The 21335-nt window shown below is 46.4% G+C and overlaps 1 protein-coding gene across 5 annotated transcripts in view; it reads right to left on the bottom strand.

Moving 5' to 3' along the window:
• Positions 1–21335, bottom strand: part of CWF19L1 (CWF19 like cell cycle control factor 1) — a 57664-nt gene that overhangs the window by 16186 nt on the left and 20143 nt on the right. For all 5 annotated transcript variants that reach the window (XM_008176710.4, XM_024113160.3, XM_065573294.1 and 2 more), the window contains 3 exons: positions 14782–14866; positions 11994–12134; positions 11158–11269 (listed from right to left, as the gene is read on the bottom strand). In XM_008176710.4, the coding sequence (XP_008174932.2) occupies positions 11158–11269; positions 11994–12134; positions 14782–14866 (338 nt within the window). The remainder of the gene's footprint in view (positions 1–11157; positions 11270–11993; positions 12135–14781; positions 14867–21335) is intronic.

The following is a 21335-nucleotide window of genomic DNA, read 5'->3' as shown; positions in this document are numbered from 1 at the left end:
ACCATGTTAAGCAAGGAGTTACTGTAGTGTCCCTATGGGTGCTCCACTGTAGGTGACTCCACAGCAGCATGCCCTCTGGACAGCTGGGGCTTCCGAGTGGAGCCTATTACTGATAACGCAGTGGAGCTGAAGATGGTATCAGAGTCTGAGTCTTGGGTAATTGCACAGTGTTCTCTGAGGCCCACGCTGCTGCCCTGGAGATTTCAGAGATGGGGACTGTGATGGGATCCCTGGGGTACAACCTGGAATCGGGGTACCACTGTGCCCCTTAACTCTCCAGCCAGGGCCATCTCTCACAATGTTTTTGCGAGTGACAAGCAGCAAACCCCTCCAGGTGCTGTCATCACTCAACACAACGGCATGTGGAGCCCCACACCCAGCTAAATTGCATGAATGCTCCCTGTGCCACTCATGAATCACACAGAGAAAGGCACCAGCCAATCTCCCAAGGCCCCAGCCTTGCACCCTAGGAATATACCATCTTGCACCACTCCATATCCTTTCTTGAGGAATGCAAGTTTTTTATTAGTTCACCACTTCATCAAAGGAAAGTGGACATGTACCTTGACAGAACAAGGAGTAATGATCTCAAGTTGCAGTGGGGGAGGTTTAGGTTGGATATTAGGAAAAACTTTTTCACTAGGAGGGTGGTGAAGCACTGGAACGGGTTACCTACGGAGGTGATGGAATCTCCTTCCTTAGAGGTTTTTAAGGCCCAGCTTGACAAAGCCCTGGCTGGGATGATTTAGTTGGAGATTGGTCCTGCTTTGAGCAGGGGGTTGGACTAGATACCTCCTGAGGTTCCTTCCAACCCTGATATTTTATGATTCTATAATTCTTTGTAAGATGAGCAGATTTCCCAAATACTTTAGACAAACTCACTGGTAAGGATAAAACATTAAAATAAGTTAACAACTACAGAAAGATAGATTTTAAGCGGTAGGCACAAAAGGTACCAAAGAAAATAAAAGGCAAGCATGCAGTCTCAATCCTAACCCTTATTAGACTAAGCAAGATTTGGATTAAGCAGTTTTTCTCACCCCACTGCATGGTGCAGGCAGGACCATATTGACACCTTATGCGCTCTTAAGTATAGCATCTTCACGCCCCCCTGCCTACAGCTGGCCATCGTGTTTTCCATAAAAATGAAACTTTTAACCCACGTTTAACTTTTAAGCAGTCCTAGAATGCCAGCACCCTTAGGTATGTGCCTACTGTGCCTAACTGGAAATCCGGTCCTGGTTGCAGGTAGGTGACAGTCCTTAATACACAGGCTTTCCCTTTAAGCTTGGGACCAGTCTCCTCAGTTTAGGTCTTTGCCTTCCCAGCATTCTTGTTGCTTGCAGCGTAGGTGGGGGAGGAGAAAGGTACAAGCACGATGCCACATCCCTTATTTTGTACCCTCAGTCCAGGTGCCTGGACACTACTAGCCCAGACGTGCCCTGGTGGGCCTTGCTGAGTCACAGAGTTGAGTACTCCTCCTAGTGTGTGATGCTTGCGCAACTCTCTTACAGAGCTGTACATCCCTTGTTTACAACTCCGCTGCCGATTAATGGTCGTTTAACACCTGCCTGGGTGTTGGTCACCTCCTTCGTTGTCACTGGAGAACTAGCAATGGACGACTCTCAAACTTACACCATATTTCAATGACAGCCATACAGCAAAATCTCATAACTTTATACACACTAATGAGATACATATTTTGACAGAACAATGGTTTTCAGCAGGTCATAACCTTCCTATGAGATCTTACATAGCATGTTTTGAATGAAATATCACAAACATATACGAATGCTGAATATGGGGGTTAGAGTGTGGTACTTTGAGGTACAGTACGTCAAAGGGACATCTTTAACAAACACAACCGACTGGAAATGTATCTTGTAGAATGTATGCTACGGCAAGACACCTCCTTCATCTCGCCAGACTTAGCACTCCCCCCTCTGGTGGTGACAGGCCTGAGGTAAATCAGCCCCACTCTGGGCACTGTTTGTCTCCCCTCTCTGTGCTCCTTTCATCATATTTTCAGGGTAGCCCTCGAGATTGGCCCAAGGGGTGATCCTCCACCAAACAAAAAGCAAACAGTCTCACAAACCCAAAAATAAAGGGGGATACCTGTCCCTGCCTCCTCACTGGGTTGTCCTATTTGCCCCGGAGTGCCAGTCCTTTCCTAGCAGACACGTAAGTTTGGCTGTTTCCCCTCTGGGAAGAAGCACAGCCTCTCACCCTGGAAAAGTTTATTTCCCTGCTGCCACTAGCCTGGGAGCAGCTTGTCTCTCTCTTCCCCCTTTCTCTCACCAGAGGAGGTGTTTTAAAAGATCTCAGGCAGCCCTTAAAAGGATTCAGGTGTCCCCAATTGACCTGAGGTAACCCCTTCTCAACTTGTAGGAAAAAGGGCCTTTAACATTCTACGGCTAACATATAAGCCTTCCAGCACCCTCTTGCAGCTGTCCAGCCTGACTTTGTCACATATTCTCCCCCCTCTCAACACCTACTTGGGTCAAAAAACAGTGCACCATTGACATGTCCCAGCGTTGCCATGCTTGATCCCTGACCTGTGCGGCACTCTGAATGGAAGGGTTGTAACAACAGAAACCATCTCATTACCCTTGCATTTCTTTCTTTGTTCCAGTGCATCCATTGCAGGGGGGCATGGTCAGTGATGAGGATAAACCGCCGTCCAAGTAGGCAGTATCAGAGGATTTCCGAGACCCACTTTACCGTAAGGCATTCCTTCTCTACCACGGCATACTTTCGTTCTCTGGGTAGGAGCTTCCTATTAAGAAACAGGATTGGGTGTTCTTCCTTTCCTACCATTTGAGAAAGTACGGCTCCTAACCCAGCGTCAGAGGCATGGGTGTGTAGTATAAACTCCTTTTCAAAGTCTGGGGCTTCTAGTACTGGGTGCTTGCAGAGGCCGGTCCTCAGATCGGCAAAAGCTACTTCAGTTGCGCTGGTCCATTTCACTATCTCTGGGCCCCAAGCCTTTATCAGATCTGTCAACGGGTATGCTCTGGTAGCAAAGTGGGGAATGAATCGCCTGTAGTAATGGCTCATGCGGCACCTCATAGTCTCAGACATCATCCGATGGTCCAGGGACATCTACATCAAGCACATCACCAGCCACCGACAGTACCATGAGGCGTGAGCCAGAGTGACATCGTTCTCCCACTACGAGAAAGGGACCAAGTGACCTTCTCCGTTGGATCATATGAACTGGAACCATAAACTCTCTGAACATTAAGTCTCACCAAATGAGGGTCAATCCATCCTCATCAACATACCCACTCATACTCCACACCCGAACATAGCCACTCTATGAACTTCATACCCTCATATCTCAATGCCTGTACTTTGACCCATCAACCTTTTACCCCCAATCGGGGATATTACAAATTATGTATTCCTTCTGCCACCCGATCTTAAACCAAACTTTGCACCCTCGATAATCTGTACGTTATTCCCTGATAACCAGAAACTTCTATGCTCAAACTCTGTTCACTTTTTTTTTTTAAATCATCATCCCAACTATCCCCAGGAATGCTCTGACCTGTTTCTTCCAGATCTGTCGGGGCCAACTTTGTATCACCTCTAACTTGTTCAGTTGGGGGCGGGCTTTCCAATGCCCCTCCCCATGATGTACCCAAAGTATTTGGTTTTTGATAACCCTATTGAACATTTGGAGATGAAACCTGCCTTCCTCAATATCCAGTACTGCTTGTGTCTTTTCTAGGTGTGTCTCCCAGTCTGGGCTATGTATGATGACATCAGCAAGGTAAGCGACTGCATACTTGCCACATGGACATAACAGCTTATCTATGAGCTGCTGGAAAGTCACAGGAGCCCCACGTAACCCAAAAGGGAGGACAGTGTACTGGTACAATCCTTCTGGTATAGAAAAAGCAGTCTTCTCTTTGGCGTCCTTGGCCAGAGGGATGTGTCAATAACCCTTGGTCAGGTCAAGGGTGGACAGGAATTGTGCTTTTCCCAATCACTCGATTAGCTTGTCTATCCAAGGTATACAGTAAGCATCGAACTGGGACATCTCGTTTTATTTTCAGAAGTCATTGCAGAATCTCATGCTGCCGTCTGGCTTAGGTACCAGGACGACTGGACTGGACCATTGACTATGAGACTCCTCGATGACTCCTAGCTCTAGCATTCTCCTAACTTCTATCTTGATCTTTTTGCCTCTGGGATCTGGTATGCCTTAATATTCACCTTTACTCCAGGATCTGTGATGATGAACTTCTGTAGTCCTGCCTGGCTTCTCCGAGAACACATGGTGGTTTCGTTCAATCATATTCATAACTTCTGCTCGTTGTTCAGGCGTCAATTCAGAGGATATTCCCACCTGTCCCTGATGTTTATTTTCTTGGGGTGGTGTCTCTAGGGAGAGCAGATGAGCGTCCCTGTCTTGCCAGGGCTTCAATAGGTTGATATGGTAGATCTCTTCTGGCGATCAGGTTGTTGAACCTTATAGCTGACCTCCCCAACAGCTTCTATTACTTCATATGGTCCCTGCCATCTGGCCAGGAGTTTTCTCTTAGCTGTGGGGACCAACACCACTACCGATCTCCCACCTGGAATTTCCGGGCCATCGCTCGGCGATTGTAATAGGTCTTTTGGGTCCATATGTTCCCGCACTATGGGGGTGACTTGGGCTATTCTGTCCCTCATCTGCATCACATGCTCAATGATGTTTCTTCCCTGGTTGGGCTGTTCTTTCCAGCCCTCCTGGGCAATGTCCAGTATGCCACAGGGGTGGCAACCATATAACAGCTCAAAAGGGGAAAAGCTGGTTGAAGACTGGGGAACTTCCTTTATAGCAAACATCAGGTAAGGTAGTAAGATATCCCAATTTTTCCCATTCTGGTTCACCACTTTCCGTATTGTGTTCTTCAATGTCCCATTAAGACGTTCAACGAGGCCATCATTCTGTGGATGGTAGACTGACGTTCTTAGTCCCATTTGTGGAGCATCGCACACAAGTCCCTCATCAACTTTGACACAAAGGGCGTTCCTTGATCAGTCAAAATCTCTTTGGGTATCCCCACCCTAGAGAAAATTTGAATTAATTCCTTAGCTATCGTCTTGGTCATTGTGTTTCATAGGGGTATGGCTTCTGGTATCAGGTGGCGTAGTCCAGAACGAGTGCACACTGATGGCCACGGGCTAACTTCTCCATGGCAATCCTCGAATGGGACTTCAATAATTGGGAGATGTACTAAAGGGACCCTTAAGTGTGGTGGGGGGCCATGTAACTGGCATTCTGGACAGAAGGCACAATATCATCGGACCTCCATATAAACTCCTGGCCAAAAGAACCTCCATAGGATTCGATCTCCTATCTTATCTACCCCTACATGTCCTCTGAACAAATGGCTATGAGCTAGGTCCAACACTGCCCTCTGGTGCCTTTGAGATACCAAGAGCTGCTCCACTTCTTCCTCTTGCATTCGGACTACTCTATATAATAGGTCCCTTTTTATCATGAAGTATGGCCTGGGCCTTTGGTTTTCCCCTCCATTGGGGCCCCATTCACCTCAATTACCTCTTTTCTAATATTATCATATAGTGGATCATTATCCTGCCCAAAATTCTCAAAGGAGGTTCCAATATGCCCAAATTCAAGGGGACCTATTTCTGTTTCCCTCCCAGGATTGGTCTCCGTGGAATTGGGTCCAGTTTCCAGCTCATAAACTGAGTCGCCCCCGTGCCAGCTGTACAAGATTTCTTCCCTACGAGTGCAGCCTTTTTGTTCTGGGCCAAGATCCTGGTTCCTAACCTCTTGTCTGCCCTCCTCTCTCATCTAGTGTTCCGGGGATTGCTAGTTGTAGAGAATAAATCCTCTTGACCCGGCACATCTCTTCCCCGGTAGTCCAAGAGAGTTCTTTGGCCATTCTTTGGTCTCTCTTCGAGGGTGAGGAACCTGTCATAGGAGAAGGGGTTATTTTGGCTGACCCATCCTCATAGGTCAAACGGTAGTCCTCATGAACCTGTCCAACACTACGACTTCCATAATCTTCTCCGGGCTGTGGATCTCAGGGTGCAGCCATCTTTTTTTTTAATTAATGGAGATATCCTATCTCCTAGAACTGGAAGGGACCTTGAAAGGTCATCAAGTCCAGCCCCCTGCCTTCACTAGCAGGACCAAGTACTGATTTTTGCCCCAGATCCTTAAGTGGCCCCCTCAAGGATTGAACTCACAACCCTGGGTTTAGCAGGCCAATGCTCAAACCACTGAGCTATCCCTCCCCCCCAAATCTAATCTCCGCATTAGATGGAACAGGTCGAACAGCTGGGACCTCAGTGCTTTGCCAGCCTGGTACCTCCAACTTGTGGAACCTCTGGGCCTTTATGGTGGTCGTCACCCCAGACCTTGCCAGGATCTCAGCCTTCAACTGAGGGTAATCTGTAGCCACTTCCGCTGCCATGTCGTAGTGGGCCTTCGGGGCCTCCCCACACAGGAAAGGGGCAAGGATGCTGGCCCACTGGTCTTGGGGCTAGGCCTCACGTAGGGCCATTCTCTCAAAGGTAAGAAGGTACGGCTCCACATCATCTTCCACTGTCATCTTCTGTAGGTAACTATTTGCCCTTAGGGACTGTGACCCGTCGTGGCCATGTGTCAGAACTGTCAGGGCTTTCTGCTGGTTCACGACCTTCTGCAGCGGGGGCTTGATCCGGGCTGCCTGGCTCATCAGCAGCTGATTCGTTCCCTGCTGTAGCCGTACTGACTCCGGTTGGGTGGCCATCTGGATCCCGATAGCTTCCTGTTGTGCTGCCATGGCCTGTACCAGTGCCCTCACGATGTCGTCCATTTTGTGGGGAGCGGTAATTTACCTTGCCACGGGTTGGTTTGCCACGAAGTCAAATCCCACTTCTTACACCACGTATGGCAGGGCATCTCCTTTGTCTCGCCAGACTTAGCACTTCCCCTTCTGGCGGTGACAGGCCTGGGGTAAATCAGCCCCACTGTGGGCAGTGTTTTGTCTTCCCCGCAATGCTCCTTTTACCGTATTTTCAGGGTAGTGCTCAGGGCTGGCCTAAGGGGTGATCCTCCACCAAACAAAAAGCAAACAGTCTCACAAAACACAAAAATAAAGGGGGATACCTTTTCCTGCATCCTCGCTGTCTTGTTGTTTGCCCCAGGGTGTCAGTCCTTCCCCTAGCAGGCACTCAGGTTTGGCTGTTTCCCTTCTGGGAAGAAGTACAGCCTCTCACCCTGGAAAAGTTTATTTCCCTGCTGCCACTAGCCTGGGAGCAGCTTTTCTCTTTCCTCTCACCAGAACAAGGGTTTTAAAAGGTCTCAGGCAGCCCTTACATAGATTCAGGTGTCCCCAATTGGCCAGAGGTAACCTCTTCTCAGCTTGTAGGAAAAAGGGCCTGTAACATTCTAGGGCTGACATATCAGCCTTCCAGCACCCTCTTGCAGCCATCTGGCCTGACTTTGTCACAGTGCGAATTCCTGACAGGAGCAGCAGATTCTGAGCACACTAACAGTGATTAGTGCAATTGAAGACCCATTTAAAGAGTCTTTAGAGTTGATATTGTGGAGCCTTTGAATCTGTCCGCAAATGAAAGGAAGAGCTTGGGAAACTTTTTAAAGTCCTTAGTGCTGGCTAAGTAGAATGCTAGGGCTCTCCTAATATCCAGCATATGTAGCGTTGCCTCCCTATTGTCATGATGTGGTTTTGGGGAAAAAACAGAGAGATGAATTAACTGATTCACATGGAAGGACGAGGTCACCTTAGGAAGGAACTTGTGGGGTGTCCTCAAGGTGACTTTGTCCTCAAATGAAGAATGTGAATGGCGGATGTGCCTTGAATGCCGCTATCTCTCCTATCCTTTGAGTTGAAATAATGGCCACCAGGAATGCCATCTTAATGGATAGGTGTAATAGGGAGCAAACAGCCAAAGGCTCAAAGGGTGATCTGGTCAGGGTTCTTAGAACTAGACTGAGGTCTCAGGCTGGAGCGGGTGGTCTAACACGCAGGAAGAGGATTCCCATGCCTTTAATGAATCTGCATGTTGTTGCACGGTCGAACACTGAGTATCCGTCCATCGGATGGTGGAAGGCCGTTCTAGTCACTAGATGAACTTTAAGTGAGCTAAGAGAAAGCCCGGACCATTTGAGGTCTCGAGAATATAGTCCAGAATCAATGGGAGGGAGGAAGAGGACTGGTCCACTTGCTTGGAATCACACCAAACTTGGAATGGTTTCCACTTTTGAAGGTGGCTATGATGAGTTGCTGATTTCCTACTGTGCGGTAACACTTCTTTGACCCGTTCAGAGCATTCACTCTGTAGGTGTTGGAACCAAAAAAGGAGTCAAGCTTGAAGCCAGAGGATCGACATGTTGGGGTTGTTCTAAGAGAGCAGATGAGGAAGGGGCAGAAGAGGAATCGGAGGACATACTGGAACCTAACTTGTCTCAGCCAGGAGGGGGCAATCAGAATAATCTTCTCTCTCTCTCTATCTTCAACAAAACCCTGGATAACAGAGGAAATGGAGGAAAGGTGTACAGTAGGTCCCCGCCCCATGAGAAGACGAGGGTGTCCCCCAGGGACTGTCTCCTCAATCCAGCTCTGAAGCAATAGCAAGGACTTTTCCTGTTCCGGTAAGTGCCAAAAAGGTCTATTATCAGGGTCCCTTATAGGTTGAATATCTTGTGAAGCATTGCGAGGTTCATTTCCCATTTGTGATCATGGGAGAAGTTTCAACGAGGGCGGTCAGCTATCACATTCTGTATCCATGGCAGGTAAGCAGCTGAGATGAGCACCAATTAAAAAGTTGTAGTGCTTCCGCACAAAGGGAGTGTGATCTGGCACACATTTGATGTAGAACATGCAGGTCACACTGTCAGTCATGACCTTTGTGTGAGTATCACTGATGAATGGGAGAAAGCGTATACAGACATTTCTGACAGCAATTAGTTCCAAGAGATTGAGGTGGAGGACCGCCTCTGAGGGAGACTGCTTGCCCTGGACCTTGTGGTTGTTCAGATGGGCTCCCCAGCCTATCAGGGAGGCGTCTGTTGTTAGGGTCAGCATTGGTGGAGGTTTGACCCCGGAGAGTATCAACAGGGACTTGTCTAACCCATCCCTGTATGGGGAATAGACAGATTTGAACGTCTCATGAATAGCCAGGCATTTTGCGTCACGAATGTGCATGCCACCATGTGTTCAAGAGCTGGAGGCAATTTCTGCCCGTTTGAGGGCCAGCCTAGACTGTCTCTATGAGGCTCAACAGGGTGTTGAATCCATGCAAGAGGAGGAATGCTCTCACCTACACCAAGTCGAGTTCAGCCCCAAAGAAGCAAGTCATCCAGGTATGCGTAGATGACAATATCCAACGTTCATAGGGTTGCCACTACAATGGCGAGGACCTTGGAGACCATCCTGGGTGCGGCTGAAAAGGAGCACCCTGTTTTGGATACTGGTTTTGCACACAGGTGAATCAAAGAAATCTCCTGTGAGATGGTTGGATGGAAATATGTAAGTAGGCATCCTGTAGGTCCAGGGCCAGAAACCAATCTCCTTGCTCCAGAGATGGAATAATAGCTGCTAGAGTGACCATCTTGAACTTCTGAGCCTTCACATATCTGTTTAGTGCCTGTAGATCTAGTATGGGCCTCCAACCTCCCTTTGACTTGGGTATCAGGAAATACCTGGAGTAAAAAAACGTTGCCCCTGAGGTGAGTGGGGACTGATTCTTTGGCCCCTAGGCGGAGCAGGTGATCTATTTCCTGAGGCAACAGTGTCTCGTGAAAAGGGTCCCTGAAGAGGATGGGGAGGGAGGATGGGTGGGGAGGAGGCACATGAAGTGGATGGAGTAGCCCTTTGAAACAAAATCTCCAAAACCCACTTTTTGGAGGTGATGTTCTTCCAATTCCGTAAGAAATGAGTCAGGCAACTACCAAATGGGCATAGAAGCACCGTATCTGGCAGCTGATCGCATTGCAAGAAGTGGTCATTCGGGGCCTCAACCAAGGAGTCAAAATTGATGTTTAGAAGACGCGGGTCGAGAGATCGAGGGAAGCTGAGTACTTCCTCCTCTGGATCCGGGTTCTCTTGCGCTGTTGTTCATAGTAGCGCTGTGATGGAGGGAACTGGGATAATCAGGATCTGTGAGGTGGTTGTGATGTAAATTTCTTCTTCTGCCTTGGTGTATAGATATCCAGGGAGCATAGTATGGCTCTCAAGTCTTTCAGGGTGTGGAACGACATGGCGGTCTTGTCAGCGAATAGTTTGGGCCCTTTGAACAGGAGATCTTCAACCACTGCCTGCACCTCTGAGAGGTGTGGTCAGGATGCCCGACTCATTACCACCGCCATCAAGACTGAGCAGTGTCAGCCACATCCATTGCAGTTTGTAGCGCTGTTCTTGCTAGTAATTGTCCCTCTGTGATGATGGCCTGAAATTGTTCTTTTTGTGCTTCCAGTAAGTGGTCAATAGAAGTACTCAGTTTTCAATAGCTCATGAAAACATATTTGGCCATTAGGGCCTCATGTGAGGCCCTGAACTGCAGTGTCACAGACAAGTATGCGCCTTTTGTCCCAGGAGATCTAGCCTCTTCCAGTGTCTAAGGGGTGGATTTGGAGTGATATTGCTTTTCCCGAGCATTGACTGCATCCACCATGACACAGTTTGGCTGAAGATGGGTGAAGAGGGGAATGTAATACTTTTTATCAGCCATTTTGGATGTTGATGCAACAGAGGCTGGTGTCTGCCATATAACCTTAGCTGGGTCCTCGGTGACTGGAATGGTGATTCTAGAAGAGGAGGAAGCATGTAATATATCCAATAGCTTATGCTAACGTATGACGCAGTGAAGTAGACAACAGAACTGCTATACTTTCCGTTCAAGGCCAAAGGCGGTCGAGAAGCAACTGAGGACGGTTTGCTCTCTCAGCGCTACATAGCCTTGAAACAGACCACGAGGGAGGAAGAGCACATGTGGGGGCCGGGTGGACATTGCTATCTGTAATCTACGATTAGAGACGCAACGACGCAGATACACCTACGGTGATGCACCTACAGGGACACTACTCAAAGAACACCAACAACTACTACTACTCAGGAACATTTTGCTTTCTTATTTTTCTAAGGTAGCTTCCAGGGAGTTCACCAAAAGCACCAATGGCCAAGTACTTACGGATTTTCTTAGGCTGCTTGAGCTGGGAATGCTGTCCCCCCTTTCCATCTGATGGCCGCTTCTTTCCATGCTGTTTGCTCAAATCAAAGAAAAACTGACAAGCTGGTTCTTCCTGGTCAGAAAAATAAAACCAAAGTCAATTGTGCTCTGTCTATATGATGAAGCCCCACCTAATATACAAAGAGGTCCTTCTGAAAAGGACTGTTACTCAGCAGATAAGTGACATAATGGTTTGATCTTCTCTCCTACTAATACAATGAAGTCCATCTGCCTAGTAACCACATCTCAAGCCTGGGAGACTTGTCTAGAACGGTTATCCCCCTTCCCTATTTCAGCGGCCCCTCTTGTGTTTTTCAGAAGGCACAGAAGCACTTGTGGGAAAAGGAAAGAAAGAGTGCATGGGGGAAATGGAACTGATGGAGTACAGGGCTGCACTGACAATTTATTAGGACTCTAAGGGCTATATTCTAACTGACAAAAACCATGCCAACCGCAGTCACTCTAGCTTCACTGTGGAGGCCTGCCCTACATGGGCCCAGCATGCAGAGAAGCCCACGGAAAATAGGTCCCAACAAGCAGCCTAGTCACTCAGATTGATTTGGAGCATGGCCTGCAGTATCTACACACTGTTAAAGGTAGGCAGCAACTATGTGCTATACTACAGAATACCACAGGCCACACTGAGGCTGTTCCGGAGATTGTGCATCAATCCAAACCATCCCTCCGAAATTCAAAGCACTTGGGATGGAAACTCTCAAAGGTCACAAACCCAAGCACGGTTTTACGCTGCAGAAGAAAGCAGCAGCTCACTCACTCAAAGGCTGAACATATTGTACCTCTGCACCTGAGAGCCTCTTTGGCTGATGTGCCTCTTTCCCAGATTTCCGATATGGGTTTTCAGTGACATCCTGTGGCTGTTTCACTAGCTCTGCAGGGTCCATTGAGCGCATTGGGAGAATACTAAATGCATAGAGATACTGGAAAAAACAGAAAGGACTCAACGACTCAGATTCAGCCACCCAAGAGGCGCTGAGACGCTAACGCTGCAAATGAACAACTAGCTTCACAACAAGAATTCAATCCATTTTACATTTCCATTTTTAGGACCTTTTTGAAAAGCAGCAGCATATCTGGAAGTCATGCCCATTACATGGATTAGAGATAATAATAGGGAAAAGTGATAAATCTCTTTCTTCTATTATTCTGATGACACTTGTTCACAATTCCAGCCCCCATCCCCCTAAATCTTTCCCTCCCTAAGGTTCCCTGGATCCCAGGTCCCAACACTTCGAAAAGACCAACCGCCCTTTCAGCAGCAATCTGTTCCCAGTAGCAAGTTGTAATTTACTCTTTTATGCAAATAATATTTGGAATATCCACCAGCTCCCAGTTTAGATTTGGCCACAGGAAACCAGAGGCTAATCTGGGTGGAAGACCAACATACAGCTGCTTGGGACTTTAGGCAGAAGGCAGTTTCAAACCACCACCTCCACTGAAGGCCCTACCTCTTTCCCACCCATTGCCTCTCTTCACTTCAGCCTCCACAATGTGCTTCATTAACAAAACTACAGAGGGTAGTTTGGAGAACTGGAGAATTATTTTTTAACTGGTGCATTGTGCAGCATCCTGGAACCCTATATTTACCCCGTCATATAATTAGGATATATTTCATACAAAGCATGCCAGGTAGGATATCACATGAAAGGTCATGATCTGCTGAAACCCATTTTTCTGTCAAAATATGTGTATCATTAGTGTGTATGAAGTTGTGAGATTCTGCTGTATGGTTGAAATATGTTATAAATTCTCCAGTGACAACAACAAAGAAGGTGACCAACACGCAGGCGGGTGTTGAACAATCATCACCAGTCATTGACCAGCAGAGGAATAGTAAACAAGTGATGTACAATTCAATGACAGTTGTGCAAGCACCACACAATACAACAGGGACTGCTCAACTCTGACTCAGTTGCACTGAGCACTTCTGAAAAAACTATCCAGATGTTTTTACTGCGGATGGTTTCATCAAATGTCTATTCGCTAGCTTTCCTCCTTCTGCCCCCCACAAACAACCAGAAAGCCCACAATATTTTCAGTGAATTGTAAGGGTTTCCATGACACTTCAGTTCATAAAGGAGCTGGACTGCAGGAAGGGGAAAGTGGAAAGTAGATGTGAGGAAGGCAGGGATGAGAGGCAATGAGGCAGAGGAAGTAGGTTACAATTAACTGTCTATCTCACTACAATATTTAAGGATTTTTTTTTAAATTACTTTAACCTTGTGGGAGGGGGTGACAGACTGTACCCCTGTATTCACCCCAGCCCACTATTGTAATAATCTTTGTACAAGGTATGCCTTGTGAGCTATCATTTGAAAACTCTTATTTGCTGGTCATTATTGTCCTTGTAAAATATGTGTAGCCACATTGTTAACGTTATAAGATTCTAGTATTTGGTGTTACTAAAACTTGTTCCAAGTCTGGGGAGTGGCCAAGCCAGTTTCTCAGAGACAAGGGGCAAGCTGATGCCTCAGCCAGGTGTCAACAAGGTCAATGGGTCATTTACCTGCTCACTGGCTATTCTTTAGCTGTAAAGGGGGCAGGGGAGAAAATCTACATTTTAGTAGAGAAATAGCAGGGCGTTCCCATCCAGACTGTCTGCCTATCACCATGCTCCCAGCTGGAAATGCTTCTGAAAGGGAAGACAAGACTATAAAAAGAAGGGGCAGTACGAACACACGCACACACACACGCACTCACACACGCAATCAAGTCACTGCGCGAAAAGGAACAAAGGAATCAGCCATTAAACACAAGAAGGGGTCCTAGCCTAAGAAGTCTGGCCAGTCAGACTGCTGAGAGCACGAGGAGAGAAAAAACTTTATTTTGAGTTTACCATCGTTTGTTAGTTTTTAAGTGGGAAAAAAAATAAAAATAAAACTTATTTCTTTGTAGTTAATAAATTTGTTTTATTGTTTTATGTAATTCAGTGTGTTTGAACTGAAGTGTCTGGGAAACTCCATTTGCGGTAGCAAGTTACGTGCATATCATTTCAATTAATCAAATGACGTACTTCATATAAGCTGGTATTGTCCAGGAGAGGGCCATGCAATACAAGATACATGTTTCTGGGGGGAAATCTAAGACTGGGAATAAGCTGGGTATAAACATGGCTGGTAAGAGCCTAGATGTGGCTGGCTGTAGCTCACACACAGACCAACCTGGGAGTGACTTACATGCTAAAGGCTGTTGGTGAGCAGTCCAGGACTGCAGGCTACAGCAACAAAGCAATGTAAAGGGCACCCCAGGTTAGAGGACAGGGGTGACAAAGGTACTCACTAGTATGGATGGTACCCTGGGTATGACACAGAGGGGAACAGACGTGATTTTAAAAATATTTTCTCTGTTTTTAACCTCATCTATCAAACATTATGGGATATTACTTGAGTGATGAGATTCCAACTTTGCTCTGTTGCAAGTCTGTATGTAACTGTGACATCAGAAAGGCCCCATCAGCCAATGAGTGACCCAGGCCATACTCTAAAAGTCAATTAGGTGTCCAAAGTCATGCTTGTTTCCACAATATCTATATTTGACAGAAGAAAATCATCAAGCCTTTGTCATTACCTTTTTCTTGCTTGTATTGCCAACGTTGGCAAGAGCTATAAATCTGCTCACATGCTGTGCATTCTCCTGTAGGACCACATGGTTTCTTTGGAAAAACAAAAATTTTAAATGTATTTTTGACAAAATTATTACAGCAGACGCTATTGTTTGCTGATAACTACCACTAAGAACCAGTACTCCTGGGGGAACACTGCGCGCGCAGAATTCCCCACAGATTTATTTGCCTTCCCGCAGAAAAATGACTTTCTGATGGGGAAGCAAAGGGAAGCCACAAGCGCAATCACGCGACCCTCCCCAGCAGTATGTTTCAGGTGCCCAGGGCAGCTGGCAGGGGGGTAAATCACTGTGGGGCAGGAGGTGGGACTGGGGAAGACCCAGCTGATGGCTCCTACCCTGCACCAGGCTCAGCTGCTAGTCCGGGCTGGGCTGGGCGGGGACGGGACTTCCTCTTTCCCAGCACAGCATCCAGGGTGGGTCAGACCCACCCCCAGACTTCTCCCCTGGCTGCAGGAAGCACAGAAACTCCCTCCCCCCACCACACACTTCCTGTACCCATTGCTTCTCAACTGCAGGGGGAGGGATCTGCTCCCCCATCCACCCAACTCTGTGGATCCAGACCCCTCCCCCCCATACACTGAGCCTCACCCCCCACTCCCCGCACTCAGAAACCCTCTGATGAGCTCTACTCCCCTTGTACCTGGACCACCCCGACGAGCCACCCGCACCTGGATCCCCACCCCACCAGCATCTGGACCCCCCACTGAGCCCCCCAGACCTCCCACCGAGCTCTATCCCCCCCCACACTCAGACCCCCCTGCACAGAGCCCCGACTACCTTCACCTGGACCCCCCTGCAGAGTCCCATTACCGTTGCACTCAGAACCTCCCCCACAAGCCCCTGTGCATCCAGATCCCCCCCACACCCAGATCCCCCACTGAGCCACCCACATGCAGATTGCCCTACACACAACCCTCTCAACCCACAGATGGATCCCCCCACATCAAGCCCCTCCACACTTGGATTCTGCCTTGCTGAGTCTGCCTGCCCCACACACAGGGGCAGGGTCCTGGGGTGTTTCTGGGGCAGGCTGGATCCTTGTGCCATGTTAGGGTTGGGTGCAGCCTCACCGCTGAGTCTGTGTCTGGGGAGGAGCTGCACAATGATCTCCCACCTCCGTGCAGCCAGGGGCCTGTGCTCCCCAAGGCCATGCTGGAGCCTCCACATTTATTTGACAAAATTTGCAGAATTTTAAAATATTTTTTAATTTTTTGGCACAGAATGCCCTCAGGAGTAAACCAGCCAGGGAATCAAATATACAGCCTGTTGTAACTGTTGCTGGATTTTCTTCAAAGTAAGTTGCCTGAGGAATGGCATAAAGATGTGGGTATGTGGAGCTCAATTCTACAGAGTGCTGAGTATTTTCACTCTGATCCAACGAAGTACTTACGCTGTGCTTAACGTGAAGCACACAAGTACTCCCAGTGGTATCAATGACATGACTCACAGCGTTAAAATTAAGCACATTCTTAAATGCTTTGCTGGATTCGGGCCAAAATGCTTAGCATGCTCCAGAATTAAACCTGAGTCCACAGATGAGACGTTCTGATGGCAGAAGCTTATCAGACCTGCACATTTGAATAAAAGCCACTTTTGAGTGCAGAGATAAAGGATATTTAAGTATTTTAACTCGATCCTGGGCCAACACATTGTCAGACTTGGCTTCATTTTTATTTACAGGTCCAATTATTACACTGGAGACAGAAAACAGCCTCAAATATTGTTTAATTATTAATTATAACTGTTAAAACAATTCCCTGACTCAGGGTTTCTGTAATGGTTCATAGATTCTAAGGCCAGGAAGGCCCATTATGATCATGTAGTTTGATGTCCTGTGTAACTCAGGCCACAAAAAAACACCCAATCTTGATTTAAAAATTTTCAGTGATGGAGAATCCACCACGACCCTGGATAAATTATTCCAATGGTTAGTTACTCTCACCATTAAAAATGTCTGACTGATTTCCAGTCTGAATTTGTTTAGCTTCAGCTTTCAGCCATTGCATCATGTTATACTGTTGTCTGCTAGATTGAAAAACTCATCATTAAATATTTGTTCCCTTGTAGGTACCTAAAGATTATAATCAAGTCACCCCTTAAACTTCTCTTTGATAAGCTAAATGAACTGAGCTCCTTGAGTCGATCACTATCAGGAATGTTTTTTTGAAGGGCCAAAATCCCAATAATATGTATGTAAGATCTTGACCACAGTCTCTGTTAAGAACCTTTCACAAAGACCCAAATTCCACGACTTGGTCTGAAGCCTAGTTAACAATGGACAACACAAGGCTAAAGAAAGCTGGGATAATCAGATGACCTTGTTTGTTTTAACTATACATAAAATAAGCGGAGACAGCATAACTCCAGGTGGAGAGCAGTAATTGGGAGGCTTATCACGAGTTATAGGCACATAACTCACTAAGAGGAGCCTTAAAGTCTGCTCCCTGGTTCAGGAAGAGATAACGGTACATACTCCCCGAATGCCGACCAGGGTTCAGGGAGAGGCCTAGCAGAACAGACTCATAGACTTTAAGGTCAGAAGGGACCATTATGATCATCTAGTCTGACCTCCTGCATTATGCAGGCCGCAAAGCCGTCCCAACCCTTTCCCTTGACTCTGCTATTGAAGTCCCCAAATCCTGTGGTTTAGAGACTTCAAGTAGCAGAGAATCCTCCAGCTAGTGACCCCTGCCCCATGCTGCGGAGGAAGGCGAAAAACCTCCAGGGCCTCTGCCAATCTACCCTGGAGGAAAATTCCTTCCCGACCTCAAATATGGCGATCAGTAGAACCCCGAGCACGTAGGCAAGATTCTCCAGCCAGACCCTCATTGGCCATTGACACTATTTACCAGCGATGGCACACTGTTCATTTGACTAGAATCATGTTATCCCATTAAACCATTCCCTCCATAAACTTATCTAGCTTAATCTTAAAACCAGACAGGTCCTTCGCCCCCACCGTTTCCCTCGGAAGACTATTCCAATATTTCACCCCTCTGACGGTCAGAAACCTTCGTCTAATTTCAAGCCTAAACTTCCCCACGGCCAGTTTATATCCATTCGTTCTCGTGTCCACATTAGTACTGAGCTGAAATAATTCCTCTCCCTCCCTGGTATTTATTCCTCTAGTATATTTAAAGAGAGCAATCATATCCCCCCTCAGCCTTCGTTTGGTTAGGCTAAACAACCCGAGCTCCTCGAGTCTCCTTTCATACGACAGATTTTCCATTCCTCTGATCAACCTAGTGGCCCTTCTCTGTACCCGTTCAAGTTTGAGTTCATCTTTTTTAAACATCGGAGACCAGAACTGCACACAGTACTCCAAATGAGGTCTCACCAGTGCCTTGTACAACGGAAGCAGCACCTCCTTATCCCTACTAGATATACCTCGCCTAATGCATCCCAAGACCGCATTGGCTTTTTTCACCGCCATGTCACATTGTCGACTCAGTCATCCTGCGGTCTACCAGGACTCCAAGGTCTTTCTCCTCCTCCGTTACTTCTAACTGATGCGTCCCCAGCTTGTAACTAAAATTGTTGTTAGTCATCCCTAAGTGCGTCACCTTACACTTTTCACTATTAAATTTCATCCTATTTCTGATACTCCAATTTACAAGTTCATTCAAGTCTCCCTGCAGAATATCCCGATCCTCCTCCGAATTGGCAATACCTCCCAACTTTATCAGCCCACTCCTACAATTGGTTCTGAGGTCAGTAATAAATAGATTAAATAAAATCGGTCCCAAACCCGAACCTTGAGGAACTCCACTGGTGACCTCCCTCCAACCTGACAGTTCACCTTTCAGTACGACCCGCTGCAGTCTCCCCATTAACCAGTTCCTTATCCACCTCTGGATTTTCATATCGATCCCCATCTTTTCCAATTTAACCAATAATTGCTCGTGCGGTACAGTATCAAACGCTTTACTGAAATCAAGGTATATTAGGTCCACTGCATTTCCCTTATCTAATAAGTCTGTTACTTTCTCAAAGAAGGAGATCAGATTGGTTTGGCACGATCTGCCTTTGGTAAAACCATGTTGTAATTTGTCCCAATTGCAATTGACATCAAGGTCCTTAACTACTTTCTCCTTCAGAATTTCCTCCAGGACCTTGCACACTACAGATGTTAAACTGACAGGCCTGTAGTTACCCGGGTCACTTTTTTTCCCTTTCTTGAAAATAGGAACCACATTGGCTATTCTCCAGTCTAACGGAACAACCCCCGAGTTTAAAGATTCATTAAAAATTATCGCTAAGGGGCCTGCTAATTCTCACGCCAGTTCCTTCAATATTCTTGGATGAAGATCATCCGGTCCGCCCGACTTAGTCCCGTTAAGGTGTTCAAGTTTGGCTTCTACCTCGGATACGGTAATCCCCCCTCCTGTATCCCCCTCTGTCACGCTGCCAATATTCCTAATCCCTTCATTGGCCTCATTGAACACCGATGCAAAATATTCGTTTAGATATTGTGCCATGCCTAGATTATCCTTAATCTCCACTCCAGCTATAGTCTTCAGCAGTCCCACTTCTTCTTTCTTTGCTTTCTTCCTATTTATATGGCTATAAAACCTCTTACTATTGCTTTTAATTCCCCTTGCAAGGTCCAACTCTACATGGCTTTTGGCCTTTCTCACTCCATCTCTACATGCTCTGACCTCGATAAGGTAAGTTTCCTTACTGATCCCTCCCCTCTTCCACTCTTTGTACGCTTTCTGTTTTTTCCTAATCGCCCCTTTGAGATGGTCGCTCATCCAGCTCGGTCTAAATCTCTTGCTTACTAACCGTTTTCCCTTTTTTGGGATACAGGCCTCCGACAGCTCCTGCAGCTTTAACTTAAAATAATCCCAGGCATCTTCTGCCTTTAGATCCTTTAATATGTTTGCCCAATCCACTTCCCTTACCAGTCCTCTTAATTTATTAAAATTAGCCTTTTTAAAATTGTAAACCCTAGTCTTTGATTTAATTCTGTTAATCCTTCCATTTAGTTTAAACCGAATTAGCTCATGATCACTGGAGCCAAGGTTGTCCCCTACAACCATTTCCTCAACGAGGTCCTCACTACTCACCAAAACCAAATCCAAAATGGCCTCCCCCCTCGTCGGTTCAGCTACTACTTGATGAAGGAATTGATCAGCAAACACATCTAGGAACATCTGATAGGAGTTATGGCATCCTCCCTTACAGATGCCAATCCTAGTTTGCAGAAATGCAGTGGTAAACCATACACGATTGTCATTGTTGTTTACTGTTCTTTTTGCTTTAAACCCTCCAGGAATGTACCTGTGGGCCATCCTGTCTGGAAACAGCCACCGTCATTTCTCTGGACCTGAAATCAGAATTTAACTTACACATTGCAAGAGGAGAATTTTGAGGGATAACACCTGTGTACTAGCAAACATATTAACCCGAGCTATGGGCGGAGCCTTTATGTAATCTTTTAGACTATTGGCTTATTGTGCTAATTTTGTCTTGCTGCTAGAACCTATCCAGGGGCTCGGGAACTTGCTTCTCTCCGCCCATTGGCACCCTACATAATCTATTGTAATCAGTTGTTTAGCAGTGTCTCACTGAGCCTAATAAGCAAAGGGACACTCCGCCAGTGCTGTGCGGAATAAACCCTCGTGCTTAATTCTACACTTCCTTCATTTCTAATCCTTTAATCACTCTTCTGGCTATTCTCTGAACCCTTGCCAATTTATCAGCATTCTTCTTCAATTGTGGGCACCAAAACTGGACACAGTATTCCAGTAGTGGTAGCCTCACTGCCAAATATAGAGGTAAGATAACCTCTTTACTCCTACTTGAGATTCCCCAATTAATGTATCCCAGGATTTCATTTGTTCTCTTGGACACATCATCACATCAGGAGCTCATTTTCAGTTGATTGTCTCCCACAATCCCCAAATCATTTTCAGAGTCTTTGCTTGCAAGGACAGAGTCCCCCATCCTGTAAGCATGGCCTATGTTTTTTGTTCCTAGATGATAGGATGGCATGCATAGTAAAATGCATATTGTTTCCTTGAGCCCTGTTTACCAAGCAGAGACCTGCTTACATGCCACTCCACCAAGTTTTGTGCCATCCGCAAACTTTATCAGTGATGCTTTTATGTTTTCTTCCAGGTCACTGATAAAAATGTTAAATAGCGTAGGGCCAAAAACCAATCTCTAGGGACCCTGCTGCACATAGACGTGCTTAATGACTATTCCCCATTTACTGTTACATTCTGAAATCTTATCAGTTAGCCAGTTTTTAATCCATTTAACATGTGCCATATTAATTTTATATCATTCTAATTTTTTAAAATCAAAATGTAGTGCAGTGGCAAGTCAAACACCTTAGAGTTATCTTTAACTTATCTTTAGCAACAAAATGTATAATATCTAAAAAGATAGTTAATTTGACAGGATCTATCCTCCAAAAACCCATATTGATTTGCTTTAATTACATTACCCTCATTTAATTCTTTATTAATCAAGCCCTGTATTAGCCATTC

The sequence above is a fragment of the Chrysemys picta genome, chromosome 19, assembly GCF_011386835.1.
Source record: "Chrysemys picta bellii isolate R12L10 chromosome 19, ASM1138683v2, whole genome shotgun sequence".
Taxonomy (NCBI): domain Eukaryota; kingdom Metazoa; phylum Chordata; order Testudines; family Emydidae; genus Chrysemys; species Chrysemys picta.
Note: the sequence above shows the minus strand (reverse complement) of the source record. Positions and strands in the feature narration are given on the sequence as shown.